General features: G+C 32.7%; 2 protein-coding genes across 2 annotated transcripts in view; both read left to right on the top strand.

Annotated features, from left to right (window-relative positions):
• The window catches only part of LOC100638311 (E3 ubiquitin-protein ligase rnf213-alpha-like), a 31,343-nt gene extending 18,043 nt beyond the window's left edge, over positions 1-13,300 (top strand). Inside the window, exons 43-80 of the mRNA XM_020001777.1 lie at positions 973-1,159; positions 1,210-1,295; positions 1,712-2,110; positions 2,158-2,334; positions 2,383-2,713; positions 2,759-2,889; positions 3,094-3,682; positions 3,735-3,945; positions 4,122-4,365; positions 4,471-4,685; positions 4,748-4,926; positions 5,696-5,873; positions 5,941-6,151; positions 6,337-6,454; positions 6,506-6,618; positions 6,672-6,905; positions 6,967-7,069; positions 8,403-8,822; positions 8,867-8,986; positions 9,033-9,128; positions 9,175-9,234; positions 9,282-9,479; positions 9,594-9,669; positions 9,717-9,751; positions 9,801-9,898; positions 9,990-10,140; positions 10,370-10,556; positions 10,606-10,691; positions 10,739-10,796; positions 10,847-11,013; positions 11,268-11,415; positions 11,461-11,556; positions 11,621-11,810; positions 11,901-12,183; positions 12,426-12,617; positions 12,673-12,762; positions 12,814-12,989; positions 13,039-13,300. Of these exons, the coding sequence (XP_019857336.1) occupies positions 973-1,159; positions 1,210-1,295; positions 1,712-2,110; positions 2,158-2,334; positions 2,383-2,713; positions 2,759-2,889; positions 3,094-3,682; positions 3,735-3,945; positions 4,122-4,365; positions 4,471-4,685; positions 4,748-4,926; positions 5,696-5,873; positions 5,941-6,151; positions 6,337-6,454; positions 6,506-6,618; positions 6,672-6,905; positions 6,967-7,069; positions 8,403-8,822; positions 8,867-8,986; positions 9,033-9,128; positions 9,175-9,234; positions 9,282-9,479; positions 9,594-9,669; positions 9,717-9,751; positions 9,801-9,898; positions 9,990-10,140; positions 10,370-10,556; positions 10,606-10,691; positions 10,739-10,796; positions 10,847-11,013; positions 11,268-11,415; positions 11,461-11,556; positions 11,621-11,810; positions 11,901-12,183; positions 12,426-12,617; positions 12,673-12,762; positions 12,814-12,989; positions 13,039-13,207 (6,802 nt within the window). The 3' untranslated portion in view covers positions 13,208-13,300. The remainder of the gene's footprint in view (positions 1-972; positions 1,160-1,209; positions 1,296-1,711; positions 2,111-2,157; positions 2,335-2,382; positions 2,714-2,758; positions 2,890-3,093; positions 3,683-3,734; positions 3,946-4,121; positions 4,366-4,470; positions 4,686-4,747; positions 4,927-5,695; positions 5,874-5,940; positions 6,152-6,336; positions 6,455-6,505; positions 6,619-6,671; positions 6,906-6,966; positions 7,070-8,402; positions 8,823-8,866; positions 8,987-9,032; positions 9,129-9,174; positions 9,235-9,281; positions 9,480-9,593; positions 9,670-9,716; positions 9,752-9,800; positions 9,899-9,989; positions 10,141-10,369; positions 10,557-10,605; positions 10,692-10,738; positions 10,797-10,846; positions 11,014-11,267; positions 11,416-11,460; positions 11,557-11,620; positions 11,811-11,900; positions 12,184-12,425; positions 12,618-12,672; positions 12,763-12,813; positions 12,990-13,038) is intronic.
• A 16-nt stretch (positions 13,301-13,316) lies between these two features.
• Positions 13,317-16,378, top strand: LOC109585638 (ceramide synthase 1-like). Its single transcript, XM_020001776.1, has 6 exons — positions 13,317-13,445; positions 13,674-13,771; positions 14,238-14,391; positions 14,446-14,605; positions 14,648-14,828; positions 16,198-16,378. Exons 2-6 carry the CDS (start codon positions 13,680-13,682, stop codon positions 16,376-16,378), a joined length of 768 nt encoding a protein of 255 aa, XP_019857335.1. The 5' UTR covers positions 13,317-13,445; positions 13,674-13,679.
• Position 16,379: the final 1 nt, after the last annotated feature.

Here is a 16,379-nt window from a genome sequence, read left to right as displayed (position 1 = left end):
TTTTATCAAAAATGGCAAGGAAAAAATTTTTCATTTTTGTTACAATTTCTGTAACATACAAATGTTCTTATATTGTATGTTATGCAGAAATTTTGAGCTATTTTTGATTAGAATTGAATTTTTACAAATTTTTGAAGTTGCTCCAAAATTTAACCAAAAACCCTGTACAGGGACATTAGCCATATTTCATTAAAATTGTTAGGGAGACTTATTGATACATATTCACATTTGTATATAATTGTGTATAAATTTTGAGCTGATTCCAATGAAAATTGGATTTTCTACAATTTTTGAAGTTTCTCTGAAGCCACGCACTATGGTCAACTCATGAAGCATGCCATTTAGCTCACTTGACTGCTTTATGGGGAACCCTGTGCAATGTACATATACGTCATATACTTCCGTCACTACATGCTAGGGCTGAAACAAATAGTGAGATATTCAAATATTTGTTTGTTAAAGCAATATTTGAATAGTTTTTTTGCTATTCGAACTATTCGCCTAATAAAATATTAATGGTTATTGCAATAGTTAACGACCACACCCACCGCGCGTCACCTGCACAGGCTGCTTTCTTAGTCTATTTCTTTGTCTGTTTACTTACCAACTTGCTAAATACTGATGCTGTGGCAAGGGAAAGTGGTTATCAATCTCTAAGAAGCCCTGTTTGGCATCATTTTGAAAAGTTTAACACCAAAAAGGCAGTTTCTAATCATTCAGCAAAAATAGTTCAATTATTCAAATATTCGTTTGTTTAGCATGCCAATTATTCGAATAGTGAAAAATACTATTCGTTTCAGCCCTACTACATGCACGTCTATTTCTGTAATTTTAGTCTTTCTTTTGGTAAATTAACAATATTAAGTACGTTGTGTGTCACAGATTATTGTAGTGAATTACATGTAGTAGTACTTTTAAATTTGCTATAAAGTTCCCATCTTACATGTCATTAATATTGATAACTTGTTATAGTTTAATTAAAATGCTGTACTGGATGTGCAAGAAGAGTGGGATGCAGTTGACTGGTCCTCAGTTGCAGCATGCCATAAAGCGTAATTTTGGTGGACTTGATCTTGAAGACATTGACACTTATTCAATATTTAAATCTCATCTCAAGAACCTTGAACATGAACCTGACCTCAGTCTTGTGACAGATAAAGTATAGTGCATTATATTCAATTACATTATTATGTTAAACTGTATCTTTAGTTGCTACGTGATCTACTGTCACCTGACTGCTCTCCTTTGGGATTGATCAGGAAAAGTTTGCAAACTAAAGAAACATCTTGGCATGGGTAAGAGGAAGTGAGTTTATAGCCATCATTGTGGCTGCATGCCAGAAACAGTGCATGGGATGATGATTAAATTTTGATTAAGATTACTTGAGTATTACCGTATAGCGGGAAATTTTAGAGGTTCTTAAATTTGGTGAATCGCTAAACTTTGGTGATTGGCTGATTTTTAATTTGGTGAATTTGTGACCACGTGCCATTGAGCATGCATATAATGGTTCAAAATGGCAGATTTTAATTTTGGCGAATGGCTGTCAAATTTACCAAATTTAGTCCCCTCCAAAATTGCCTGCTGTACAGTAGTTAGAATCATTTTTTGTTTGATTTTTCAGCATTCATTTTTTTCCTACAATAAATTTTATTTATGTGATTGTTAAATCAAATTTGAGGTGGCTAAAAATATTTTTTTAATTTTATAGGGAGAATCGTTACCTGTTATTTTTGACTGAGAATTATGCAGCGTTGCATGTCATTAGACATTATCTTAATGAAGAAGTTGGACTAAGACATGTTCAGAGACAAGATACTAGCAAGACACAAGAAAAAACTAGTGATGTTAATCAGAGGATGGAGCCTTTTGTACTGTTTGGGAGCTCATTCCCTAAAGACAGAGAGTACACTCAAGTGTGTCGTAACATTAATCAGATTAAAATATGTATGGAAACTGGTCGTACTGTCATCCTCCTTAACCTTGAGAACCTGTATGAGAGCTTGTATGATCTACTGAACCAGTATTATATTCACCTTGGAGGCCAAAGATATGTTGATCTGGGACTACAAACACATAGAGTCAAGTGTCGTGTTCATAAGAACTTTAAGTAAGTTATACAAGTTTATTTCATTGAAGATATTTTGTTTTTTATAGGCTTATCCTAATTGCAGAGAAGGCTACAGTTTATAAAAAGTTTCCTACTCCACTTATCAATAGACTTGAGAAGCACTTTGTATTATCTGAGACTGTTTTATTAGACTGGCAGAAAGATGTCCTTGCTAACCTGTGCAAATGGATAGAAGAATTCAGTGATATTAGCATAGAATCAAAGTAATGTACTAAATAATGAATCATAACCTTTCATTAAACATATTGTAGGTTCTCTAAACAAGATGCCTTCGTAGGCTATCAGAATGACACTCCAGCCTCAGTTGTATTTCAAGCTACTGAACAGCTAACAGAAGAATGGGGTTGGCCTAATGATGATCATGATAGTCATGTATGGAAAAAGGCTGTGCTTGCACGCAGCAAAAAGCTTCTCTTAATGATGTCTCCTCCTGATGCTCTCATTAGACTCAAGTACACTCCTTTGAATGAGAAGAGAGAGAAACTGAATCGGATTTATTACTTTGAGCAACACCATAGTTCTCTTGTGGAGTTTATTCATCATCATCTTCAAAGCAATACCTCTTTTGGTGTATTGATACAGGTACAGTATTGGGTGTTATGTCTATTTAATATATATTTTTATTAGGTCACTACTCATAGTCATCTACTCTCTAGTGTAGAAGCTGATGAACTCTCAAATTGTCTTCAAATTGATCATTCAAACATCTTTTTACTTCAAGAGTTTGATACGGAAATGGACTTCAGTCACAAAATCAAGTTAGTAATTGATTATTGTAGTTGCATGTAACTAAACAACAATGACCATAAATATAATGCCCATTTATCTCGTAGCATGAACCTGCTATATTTTTGTGCTATGGTAGTTTTTGAAATAAAAGCTACATGTACACGTATGACAAATATATGTACATTAACGTACACGTATATAGTATTATAATTTTTAACACTATTTTTCTGCAGCCCTTCCTTCTCTAATCAAGAAGACTCCCTGTTGATTATTCAGTGTGATTCTGGTCACTTGTACAGTGACTTATTAGCTTGTGCCAGGTATCGTATTGATGATGAGAGAGAAAAGAAGCGATTAAGAACCAGCAGTGGCCACACTCATGTTCTCTTTATTATAAACCTTCCACGTCAGACTAATACTAACAGTTCATTTGTTGGGTTTCAAGGAGGTTCTTGGATATCAGCTCACGTTGATGATATTAGGGCTCCATCGGAATCAGCTCTAACACTGAATGATGCTCATAGTGTCCCTATCAGTGCTCTATTCTATAGTGGAGTGTTTACCAGTCGTCATGAAGCTATGGAAACCAATGAACATGAGAATCAGGGACCTTCTATTGAAGGATCAACCACTGAGGCTAATGGATTGGATACGGATAAAGAAGAGGATATGATAGTGGAAGAAGACGGTAATCAGGAATCACGCTTTGAAGATGAAGGTGATCAAGATATGTCAGACGTCAACACTGTGCTGTATGATGTTGATCCTGGTTTTGAGGAATATGATTTAGAGGAATTGCCTGTAGACAATGAAAGAGATGAAGTTAGTTTGTACTGCTATACATGTACATGTACATTGTATTATATTTTGTTAGATGGATGATGATTTAAGGGAGCAAATTCATTCATGTACAATGTCTCCAGATACTAACAACAAAGACCACAGTCAGTGTTCCAGACTATACAATAATATACAAGCAGCAGTAGCAATTTTGGCAGAATCAGGAGCAAAAAGACAGTTCTCATTTGTATTGAGGGTACAAATATTACTAAAACTTATCCCACGGAATCCCAAATTCCCTATAGGTATGCTCATTGGGTACATGTACATTAAGAGCTTTATATAAAAAGTATTATTTCTGTGCACAGTTTTGTGTTGCTATTGTTATTTTTAAAATATTAATATTGTTTATCCCCCTAAGTTGTGAGAAAAAAGTAGTTCTACATGTGCATGTATGTAATTAACTTTTTTATTTTAATAGCTGATGATACATTTTATGGCGGATTGGTAAAACATATTAAGAAGTTACTGGAAGAAGGAGAGGAACATCTATTGAACAAGGAGTGGGTACTAAATGAAGCAATGAGTGGCAAAAAGTTGCAAAGTGGAGGAACCTTCCAGAATGTTCTAACAAGAAAACTTGATGAAGTTATTGTACCAATATTTACAGCAATCCTCTCATTTATTGATCAATATTCTAACCTGAGCCTCATTTATGAATCAAGGTCAGTAATATTTAATATTGCCTATATATGCATGTACTTGTATGTTTAAAATTGAAGATAATTTAAATACTGGTGGTACATTTATTTCAATTTATGCATTTTTAGTGAATATGTGAAGAAGTTATGGCTCCTAATATTTTCTAATGAGGGATTAGTTCAGTTCAGCTATCAGAACTTTATGATGGGGAAAGGCATTGATGCTGGCTATAAGAAAGGACAAGCTTTAGCTTCTGATGATGAGTTTTCTTGTCAGTTTCCATTCTTCTGGTTAGTAAAAGAATGTATTGAAACAACTTGGGAAGCCTTTAAAAGTTCTTCAGGTACCCTAAATTTGTTTTGGCATACTATAATACATACATACACTATATACATGTACCTGTAGGTGAACACAGACAAGAGCTTCACTCTCGACTTATAGAAGTACTGTCCAATAATCCATTAGCTAGTGTATTGCAGATAATGCCTGAAGAACAATGGAATACTTTGTATCAATATTATATGTTAGATGTACTGAAGAGTATGCATCATGTGCCTCATCATAGAGCCACTGATGAATATGAAGTGAGGAATTACATGTAATGTACACGTACATGTGTGTATTTGCATAGCTTTTAAAGTACATGTACTTTTTATTTGGAACAACTGGGATATTTTACTTATGTGGCATTAGTCATTAATTTAAGCGAATAATTATTAATGTATGCAATTACTTAATACTTCATTAGTATCAAAAGTTGTACCATAGAAAGTTCGTACAATGAAATTAAACTAATAAAAACATAAAATTTATCTCATCAAAAAATACAAACTCAGGGTTTCCCACAGGATTTTGGCATTGTGCTCATGTAGCTTCTTGTCAGTGGATTGTCAAGTTGCTCAAAAATTGGGCTGAAGGGTATTGACAAAAATCAAAAGAAGATAGTTCTCGATTTTATAATTTTTTCTGATGCATTTTGTGCTCTAGGCTAAAGTAGATTTCTATGAATTTTTGAAGTTGCTAAAAATCAGGCCAACAACCTATAGTCTTTGGTCTTAGCAAAATTTTGTCAATGATACATATACATGTACTTATGTTTTGTAGAAATTTTGAGCTGATTCTGACCAAATTTAGATTTTTTATGAATTTTAATTGCTAAAAAATGGGCCAAGCACCCTGTATAGTGACTTCAGCCAAATTTCATCAAAAATGGCTATGAGAGAACTCTCCATTTTTATAATTTTAATTTTGAATACTGTTATTGTACATTTTGCTTGCTCTGTAAAGTTAACACCATTGTGTTATTTTTGTTTAAAGCTAAGTCATTATTTTGATATTATTTTACTTCAATAGATACTTAGAAAATCACTGAATGCAATTGTTACTGGTCCTGATTTCTCTCCTCATAATTCACTACTCTCCCTGCTATTGGCAGTGCATGTTGTGTATCATGAATATGAACAAGAAATAATGTGGTTTGGGCAGCTTACATCACATATACCTGGAATACTAATACTATTACTTCAAGATGGTTAGATTAATAATTATGAAGATTCTTTACTTACATGTATTTCTTTTTCTTTATTCCTCTCTAACAGAAGACTATAACTGTCACGATTTTGATTTGCCTTTGCTTACAGTGATGTTATTTATAGGTCCTGATAACCTTGCCTTACCACTGGTACCTCATCAAAGAAAGAATATTCCTGAAAGATTGGTCAAGCTCCAATTGTGTCAGAATTCAATTGATACCATATTGACTCTTGGATCAACCCGGGCTTCACTTAGTGACCTTACACATAAAATCAGGTACATGTAGGGGTATGACATGAGCATTATAATGTTACTGCTCTCTTGCATTTGTAAATTTTGAATAAATAACTGATTATTTTATTAAAGTTTAGAATTTTTTGAGTTGATGCAATATACTTACCAGTTACCAATTACTATTGTACTAAACTATTTTGTTGCTGTATTCTGTCTATTCTTTGTAGATTAAATTGGCAGATTGTGAAAGCTATTCAACTTTTTATTGAACACGTTGCCATAAAGTGTTCACTTAATGATGAAAAATTTAATATTTTTGTCCAGTATGCCAAAAGGATTGATATAGTATGACTGTTTGTATTTTCAAGTGCTTCAATGTTATTTTGTATCAAATAGATTTTGAAGTCAAGTGATTTGCCATCAGATTTTACGAAAAGAGAAACTATTTTGAAGGTTCAAAGAGTGTTGAGAGTCTTAGACAAAGACGTTGAAAAGAAGCTGAAATATGCGTGAGTACATGTACATTCATGCACTTCCATTATTCTTATCATTCATTTACTAGTACCAATATGCAGAAGAAAGTTCGCGAATGCTGTGAGTCTTATTTCATGGAAGTTGTCTCCTCTTTGTGTTTTGGTCAACTGAATCCTCCAGAGCCTGACCTCATTAAGGAATTGTTGAATGTTGTGTTCACTGATCAGCAAAAGACTAGAGAATTCACTTACTCTGAAAGACAAAGAAACGATAGCGTTCCTGTGATACGATCATTTCTACTTCAGCTACTATTAGAATACAAGTAATGTATAACAATGTATTCAACAGTTTGCTGGTTGTTTATGGATGTCTTTTTATAATAGCACTGATCAAGTTAAAGAGCATCTAATTGATTATTTTTCAAGAGCAAAGCAGCTGATTAGAAACGATCGTGGTCTGTGTTTATTATGCGTCCAGTGTCTAGAGGTACATGCAGTGTAATATGTTTTACTAATATACTTGTACATGTATATTGTAACTATGAGTAATTGTAAAAGGTATGAAGTTAGCTTAATGTAATATTAGGGTTAATGTAGTTTTAAATTTCTCTCCCATACATAGTGATTTTGCATAACTCTATGCCTATGTATATATACTGTATATAGGAAAGTATTGTGTACCATATAGCTCCAAATTTTCATCAGTCAAAAATTTTGTCAAAATCTTCTTTTCTTGTTAAAATTAGTTTTTGTTAATAAAATTTTCGTCATTTTTGTTATTATTCCACATACTACCCACGTGCGGTTAAAAATTCGTCAAGCAAAAGTACTTGACGAATTTGACAAAAATTTTGACTGACGAAAATTTGGAGCTATACGATAAATTCTACATTAAGCCCAAGTCCCAACAGAAGTTGCCCCTTATATTTATAAAAACCATTTTGCATAGACCTTTTAAAATTGCATTGTACAAACATAGGAATCATTTTGATTTTGTGCAATATCTTTTGAGAGAATTATGTGAAGTATACAGAGTTACAGACCTATCTATGCATTGATGTGTACTTAGTTTAATACTGTATTATGCATGAAGGACATTTCTTATCATTTATCACTACATTTTCTTAAGTCGCTCTTTGTTAGCAGATACTGCAAAAAGCTCATATACATGTTGTTATGTTGTGTATATCACTTTTAAGCTGATTCCGATTAATTTGAATCTTTAAATTTTCCCCAAAATTGGGCCAATGACCAAATTAAGGTCTTTGGCCAAATTTTTTTAAAAATTGCAAAAAGAGGATTTTCTAATTTCATAATTTTTTCTAATACATATACATGTCCTTATGTTGTGTATCAACTTTGAGCTAATTCCAATCAAATTTGGATTTCTTATGAATTTTTTAAATTTTCTCCAAAATTGGGCCAATGACCAAAGGCTATAATAGCCTTGGGTCTTTTGTCAAATTTTGTCAAAAATCACTAGGAGAGAATTCTTCATTTTTATAATTTTTTATGGTACATATACATGTTCTTATGCTGTGTATCAACTTTGAACTGGTTTTGATCAAATCTGGATTTTATATGAATTTTTTAAGCTGCTCAAAATTGGGACTAAGTTGCTCCAAGTGCATCTATATTGTTGCACTTGTCAGCTCATTGAGCTCATGCTGTTTAGCTCACATAGCATGCTTTGTGGGAAACCTGCATGACATGGTGATAAGTTTTGCATGTTTGCTGAATTTTCCACAAAATGATATATCATTACTACTTCTTTTAAGAGGTACATGTACTATGTCACTTACATAATTTTATTGTTTCAGGATGCTATTTATAAGCAACACCATCACTTACCCCCACAAGCAAAGACTGAAAAAATCCTTCAGCTACTTGAAAAGGGCCAGGACCTAGTTAAGCTTGTTGGTACTGTTTCATCACTTGGAGAAAATATGAGCATGTATTATCTTGAAGGAGTCTCGATTTTGAGATATTCAATGACTGTCATAGCTGAGATTATGTTTACTAATGACAAGAAGATTTACACACACCATCAGTTACAGTTTCTTATGGACATGACCAAGAAGTGTTGCTGTGATCCTAATATCAATGATAATGAGGCAGGGCCTGGTGTATTTCTTATGAAACAAATAGCACGACAATATGGTGTGAGTTTTCTTAGCAGTCTTACTTCTGATCCCAGTATGCAGTGGATTGTACCTGAAAATCTCCGACTGTCAAAAGAAGTATAGATCTATTTTTATTGCATTATATTGTTTATTGATGTTAGGAGGCATCACAAGTAGTTCATGATCCATTTGTCATATATAAGAGCTATGGTAATATAAAAACTGTTTTAACTGATGCTGTGTATAGCGAAGATTTAAAACAATTTAACTCGATTGTTGAGGTAATTCATACCTTTTTTTATAACATGTCACATTACTATTTATTAGAATGTTCCTGCTGCTGATGTTGTTCCATTACTGGTTGGAGTTTATCAAGTGGTTACTGGAAGTGTGGTGTTAACATATGATGCTAAGAGAATTACTGTGAGTTGGAACTACTACTCCTGCTTTAATGTAATATTCCATTTAGGATGAAACTAAAGCTCAAATATTAACTACTATTAGACAATGTGACTCACTAAAAAGAGAAGTAATTTTTTTGACACCATGTACATGTATATAATGGCAATAATGCAGTTGAAATGGTTTGCTCAGCATCTTATTCAAGATACTTATTATGGTATACTGGAGCCTATGATGCTGAGATCAGGAATGAGCTCTCGGGATAGACTGCTGACTGATCTTATAGTGCATGTTGCAGTCTCAGTGCAACATTGTTCTAACAAATTACTTACTCCATTTGTTCAAATGATTAATTCTCCGGAGAAACTCAAGGTACCAATGATAAATTTTTAAAATGGCTATAGTTTACATAGTTGACTGTTTCTCAATATCTTTTATAAATAATTATCCACTCTTGTGTTTATTTATTATGGACAATTTTAATAGAATTCATATTTACCAACTATGCCTGAGGACTCACTTCCTATAGTCAGAAATGCTGTTGGTCGTGGACAATTTTATGGTATTTCTAAATATTTTATTTCATATTCAAGCTGTGATTTATTTCAGAGTGCCTAAAAGGTCATCTTTACTTTGTATCTGAGGTGAGTTCTAATGAGTGTGACTCTAAATTATTTCAATCATTAATTTCAGTGTGGCAGGCCAGTACAAGAGTATACTTGTCCTGTATGTCATTGTAAAATTGGAGGCTTAAAATACAAACTAGAAGTGGCTAACAAAGCTGCTAGAACGTAAGATAAATCATTGCTGATGAAGTTAAAAATAGTTCTACATAATTTTAATGATTTTTCTGCTTTTATTTTATTCAATTTTTGTTTGTAGTACTGATATTACTGAGACTGGTTATGCTCTTGGTCTACCAAATCAAAGGGAGACTGTCTTGTTAACTGAAAGATCACTCACTCCTTCATCCTGTGCTGTCATTAGAGCACTGATGCATTGTTCATTACTGTGGAGTTCCTGTACTAATGAGGTACAGTGCACCAACTGCAGGGTTTCTCACATGTAATAAAATTTGCCTTCTTGCCAGCTCAGAAAATTTTCCTATATTTTTCAATGTTTTAATGTTGTGTATTTGCTTCAAAATTTGGCCAAAAATTGTAGGGTTTGTTGCTAGCTCATAAATCATGCTGTTTAGCTGCTTGGCACACTGTGGGAACCCTGACTAACTGTTTTCATTTTATTGTGATATTTTTACATAGCATGCAACTGAGGGTCTCTTGGATCTTATTAAGTCTAAAGTTAGACCAGCTGAGCTGTCACTTTTCTTCTGGCAACATTTACAACATGATATTAATTTATTGAGTAAAGCTATTGGAAAGAGTGTGGACGATGCTTTTTTATTCATGCACTTGATACTTCAGAGTATTTCAACCATTAACAAGCCATGTAAGTACTACAAATTATTAATTACAATAACATGATCATTGTGCAACAGCTAATAATGTGAAACTTGACCAGAAGGAGCTCAGAGATAAATGGGAGAAAGATTTCTCTGAAACATTCATTAACCCTATATTAACTGTAAGTCATGATATGTGCAACAATACTCTAAAATTATATTGATTCAGAACATAGGCACTAAACTGAATGAAGCAACTGTATTGCAGTTAAATGAAGGGAAGGAAGGTATGAATAAGTTGTATTAGCAGTATTAATGTTGAATTGTACTATTTTAGATCTTAACCGACTATTTTTTGTTATTCATGAGAGAGTGAATGTACCTCCTACTGCTGTTACTCCTCACTTGTGGAGTTATCACTCACGCATTACATTAGAGCACTTATCTCAAGTTGTTTCAACACAGAAGGAAACATGTCCTATATTACATGAATTTCTAAAAAAGGTAACACAATTTTATTATGTTTGAATTTTGTAAAGAACTCAAATGCTTATTTGCATTCAATGGATTTATGAATTTTTATATGAATAAAATTCATAATAAATTATTATTATTAAAAAATAATTTAATAATTTTTATTATTAGAAATTATGAATTTTTTTGATAACTTTTAAAGTGACTTTACTTTAACTGCATGTCCTATTTACATTCTATTTTGTGTTTGTGCCTCTCAGGATAATATTCTTTCTAATTACTAGGAGCCATTACTGAGAGCTACACAGTATCTTTCAGCAATCGTCAAACTCCAGCAGACAATGTATCACTTAAGCCACAGGAAACTTGACAAGAAAGAAGTAGCTCAAATTTCAATTGGGACTTATATGAACACTTCGATGCTACAAAAAGGTAAGTTATACACACTCTTTTATTTTTACCTTATAAAATGCATAGACCTTCACTATGAAATGAAGAGAGATCAGCTTTATGAGAAACTGAAATGTTTAAGGAAAGCTTGGGCACTTGTCAAAGAAAGGCTAAAAGATCATAGTAAGATTTCTTAGTTATTGCATCTAGGATAGTAAGGATACCCATACTCTTTTTATAATTATAGCTCGTGTTCCAGTTGATTCTGATTTTCTAAAAACAGTAACATGGGATGATGATACTCCACTCTCTTATCTCATACCCACACTAAAAGGAGACGGAGTTTGTACTGTTGCTTTAGTTGATCTATTAGTTGGACTACATAATGATTTTATCAATATGTGTTATGAACATATCAAGACTGTACAAAAGAAAATGTAAGTTACCTGCAATGAAATATTTCTATAAAAATTAGTGCGATCTAATCAATTATTTTTAGTCCTTTTTGAGTCTTTATAATTTTTTAGTACACCACAGCTCAAAATTCCTGTCAGTCAGATCCAGTCATGTCATTTACTCAGCTATGAAGAGGAAATACTCTCACTAGTCATTTCACACAGTCGTTATTCACTGGAGCATGGAAAAGGACAAAATATTAATTATGATCTTCCTGGAATAGAGAGACACCTTTTAGATAGATTTGTACTTGGAAAACCAATCATACAACTTGAGATACCACAAGTAGTATACAGGAAAGATGTATACACTGCCGAGGCTTTTGCTAACATTAGAAGGAACGTATACCCACAGGTAATGAGTCATGGGAATGTAGTGTATGCTGCTGCTATTATTACTGAGTTTGTCAGGCAGCATACAACAGTTATACTTTAGATTACAGCAAAATAGGGACATTTTTCTTTAAAATGATGATGATGACATGTAAACTTAGTATTTCTTTGCTATATTTTAATTACATGTACTTTATATGTCATTTTGTTTCAAGCTTTTCCTCTTATTAATATTGTTCGTTGTTAATATTTCATTTTTATTAGATGCAATTGAGTACGAAACAGCAAACTGATATTATAAGTGAATTAGGGAGTATGCAGCGTATGAGAGAGTGTCTTGATGTAGTTGAGATTGTAATTGGTTTTCTCTCCTCCGGCAAAAACAATGCTAATATGGAACTGAAGACATATGTGAAGAGAGTTTTAAGAATGGAAGATAGATTTGTAAGCAAGAAGGTATGGAATTATCAATATAGCTTAACAGCACAATTATTTATACATTTTTGTACAGGTGATGGAGTTTTGTACATTATCTCATATTTTGTCACTGTGGGTGACTCTCTCAGTACAAATTGGAAGGAATTTGACTATACTGGGAGAAGTAAGTGTTAATTTTATTGATGATTGTAAAATTTTATCTCATGTTTTCAAGGAGCCATTTGATTCATTTTCAAAAGATTTACTGAAATGTCTTCAAGAAGACCAAAAGAAGGACTTGATGGTGTACTTGAAATCAATAGATATTCCTCCATTCCTTAATCTCTTGTATGAGTTCATTGAAACAACTGCACAGCTCTCTGAATCACATAACATTCAACTAGGCTGGTCGTAAGTTTACATTAATCATCAATATAGTCTATTAACTGTTCTTTTTTAGTTTAAGAGATACAATTTATCCACACCTGCAAAACTATCATCTAGCAGACACATTACCTCATCATTTTAGCGACAGGTTTCCAGAAGAAATCACTGTAGAGCAATCTATAGACACATGGAAAAATATTGTATTGTATTTAGAAAAACATGAACGAGAAATTATTAAGTAGATCTCATATTAAACAATATTTTGCAACCCTTGTTACAGATGTTACTAATTGCTTCATTGCTTTTATCAATCTTACCAGCATTAATTTTTGTAATTGTGTCTAGACTAATGTGAGGCGTGGCCAAGTGCTGCAGATCTGATAATGAGATTTAGTGTTGGCACTTGAGCTACACATCTGAACTACATCTTACTACAATAGGATTCATTGTAGTAGAAAGCTGGTGGCAAGTTGATACAGGGTAAGCGGTGCTATATAGTTTTGTGCTATGATTTGCGATGCTTGTGACTGACTGTGTGCCACCATACAGCCTTTATAGTGCGTGCTTCCCATAAATCTATGCATGTCATTACAGTAAAGTTTCTCAAGTTGAGCTATATTGTCTCTAAGTTTAATGTAGATAGACTTCCTAAATCCTCAGTTATAATTCTCTTTAGTGAGCCAAGTCATAATTATCGTGTTGTTTTAGTTGTTGATGGAATCAAAACATTTCTCACCTATTTTTCCCAACCCTGTGTCATGTTTTTGGACAGTAATCTCTCGTTTCAGTCAAGAATTATTCAACAGGTAAAAAGCATCACATTATGAATGTTCACATTTTGGCTTTGTTGTAACATACAGTGTAATTGAACCAATGTAAACTAGACTAAACGCACACAACACAAAACTTACTGTGACAAATAAATGAAAGAAGCCTTTAGCATATAATTTGAGTGAATTTTAAATATAAGCTTTACCCTGAAGATGAATTTATTGTTAATTGGCTTTTTGTCAAATAGCCTAGCCGTAAGTACCATTTTAGGATAAATAGCAAAGGTCACATTAGCACTTAATTAATGTCTATAATTATGTTTGTATATGGCCTCTTGCTACTCTTATCAGGTTATCTAATGAAACCACATAAGTTATCTTTTTTGTTTGATCAAAGAAGCATGTTTGCCATTAAGAGAAACTCTAGATCTACAACCCAGCTATTTTAATTACATACGTTATATGGTTTTGCAGCCAATTATGCCATTCAACTCTTTTATAGGTATCCTAGAGATGGCATTGGAAATTGGCTAAAGGAAACCTGGGAATGGCATTACTTAGCATTTTATATTGGGTGGACTGAACTGATTCATATTACTAGTATAGCCATTGGTTTAACACTACTTCGCATTGTTCTAAACTCTCTCATTTTAAGAGTAAGAATGACACTTGTGTTTTCATTAATAATTAATGAATTTTCTCCTTTACAGCCACTTCCAAAGTACTTTAACATAATAGAGCAAGATGCGGAGAAGTTTCCAGAGAGTGCTTGGAAGAGCATAATATACATAGTGACATGGGTCTGGGCATTGTGCTTGTGTTGCGTTAGTGATGAGATGTATTTCTTCAAACTAGACAGTCATTGGGAAGGTACATATTGAAACTAGTGAAAAAATAAGTCTTTGTTTGTAGGTTATAATTTAGGTAATGCCATTCCTAATAGTATTTATTGGCTCTATATGCTCCAGATGGGATTTTATTTCCATTGTATATATGCTTCTGTGTATTTGGAGACAATTCGTCGTGACTTTTTAGCATTGATGTTTCATCATTTCCTTACACTTGGCTTATTATTCTATTCATATGGTGTCCGGTAAGTCTAAAATTAATTATATTTTATCTATCTCCAGACTAACACATTTATTGACTATGGTATTGTGTATACCAGACCTGGGGTCAATTACAATTGTAATTGTAATTGAAGGGTTAATTACAATTACAATTACATAATTGTAATTGTAATTGAGCTTCAGCTTATGTAATTGAAGTTTCAAATATATTTGAGTTACCTAACTACAGAATGTACAGATGCACAAAGAAATGTTCTTTATGTACTTTGGTATATCTTTGGGTGCTTTTGATACTGTAAAGTACCAAAACAACTTCTTTTAAACACATAGTATAAACACTGCAAAGTATGTTGCTACAATACATGTACATCAAATTGTAATTGTAATTGAAAATGTAATTGAAATTACACTATCATGGTGTAATTGTAATTGTAATTGAGTCTATTTTTACAAAAGAAGTGTAATTGAATGTGTAATTGTAATTGAGCTTTTGTAATTGACCCCAGGTCTGGTGTATACATGTAATTATGCTATAGACTAGAAGAATTGCACTCCCCATATACATTGCCAGTGTTAAAAACATGCATTTGTACAATGCAGCTCATGAAGCATGCTGTTTAGGGAAACCCTGATATAAATGAACATCAATGTATCACGTATTATGTAATGAGTGTTTTTGGCATTAATTTTTCAAAAATAACATGATTTGGCAGATGAAAAGATATAGATTGAAGTTAATCTAAACTTTCTACCTATACATACAGTACATGGCATTAATTTAGAACAACTTTAAAAATTCATAACAAATCCAAATTTGATTGGAATCAGCTCAAAATTGATACACAGCATAGGACATGCATATGTATTAGAAAAAATATATAAAAATGTAGTAGCCATTTTTGACGAATTTGACAAAGGCTACATGTATATAAAAGCCTTTGGTCATTGGCCTGATTTTTAAACAAATTTAAAATTCCAAAAAATTTAAATTTGATTGGAATTAGCTCAAAGCTGATACACAGCATAAGGAATTGTATATGTATCAAAAAATTATAAAAATTGAGAATTATTTCATTGTAATTTTTGTCGAAATACCCTGTACTACTACTGTATATGTAGTACAGAGCCTTTCGTTCAATTTTTTTAGCAACTTGACAATCCACCGACAAGAAGCTGCATGAGCATTATGTCAAAATTTTGTGAAAAACCCTGGTTCTTATTCTATGTAGAAACTATCAAACAATTCCAATTACATAATAGTTATGTCAAAAATGTCACTGTTTATAAAATACACCCATTATGACCAATATAACCCCAATGCAGTTGTATACTTAATTTAACATCTTGTCTGTTCACGGTTGTTGGTAATTCATCCTAATTCTATTTTTCTAGTTTCCATTTGATTGGTCTGCTAGTTCTTTTTATTCATGATATTGGAGATGTTACTCTGGAGGTATCTAAAACAATTGTATATTTTAAAACAAGAAATGGAGTTGACCATGCTCTTCCTAAATTTTTGGCAGATATCGGATTTGCATTTTTTACAATTCAGTGGTATGTTTCAGCATTGTAAG

This window comes from Amphimedon queenslandica, unplaced genomic scaffold, assembly GCF_000090795.2.
Source record: "Amphimedon queenslandica unplaced genomic scaffold, v1.1 AMPQUscaffold_13031, whole genome shotgun sequence".
In the NCBI taxonomy this organism is placed as follows: Eukaryota; Metazoa; Porifera; class Demospongiae; order Haplosclerida; family Niphatidae; genus Amphimedon; species Amphimedon queenslandica.
Note: the sequence above shows the minus strand (reverse complement) of the source record. Positions and strands in the feature narration are given on the sequence as shown.

Coding starts and splice junctions, on each gene's coding strand:
- LOC109585638 (XM_020001776.1), top strand. CDS start 13,680: ATGGAATCAAAACATTTCTCACCTATTTTTCCCAACCCTGTGTCATGT. Junction 14,606..14,647: donor ACTAGACAGTCATTGGGAAG/GTACATATTGAA, acceptor CTTTGTTTGTAG/GTTATAATTTAGGTAATGCC. Junction 14,829..16,197: donor TTCTATTCATATGGTGTCCG/GTAAGTCTAAAA, acceptor CTATTTTTCTAG/TTTCCATTTGATTGGTCTGC.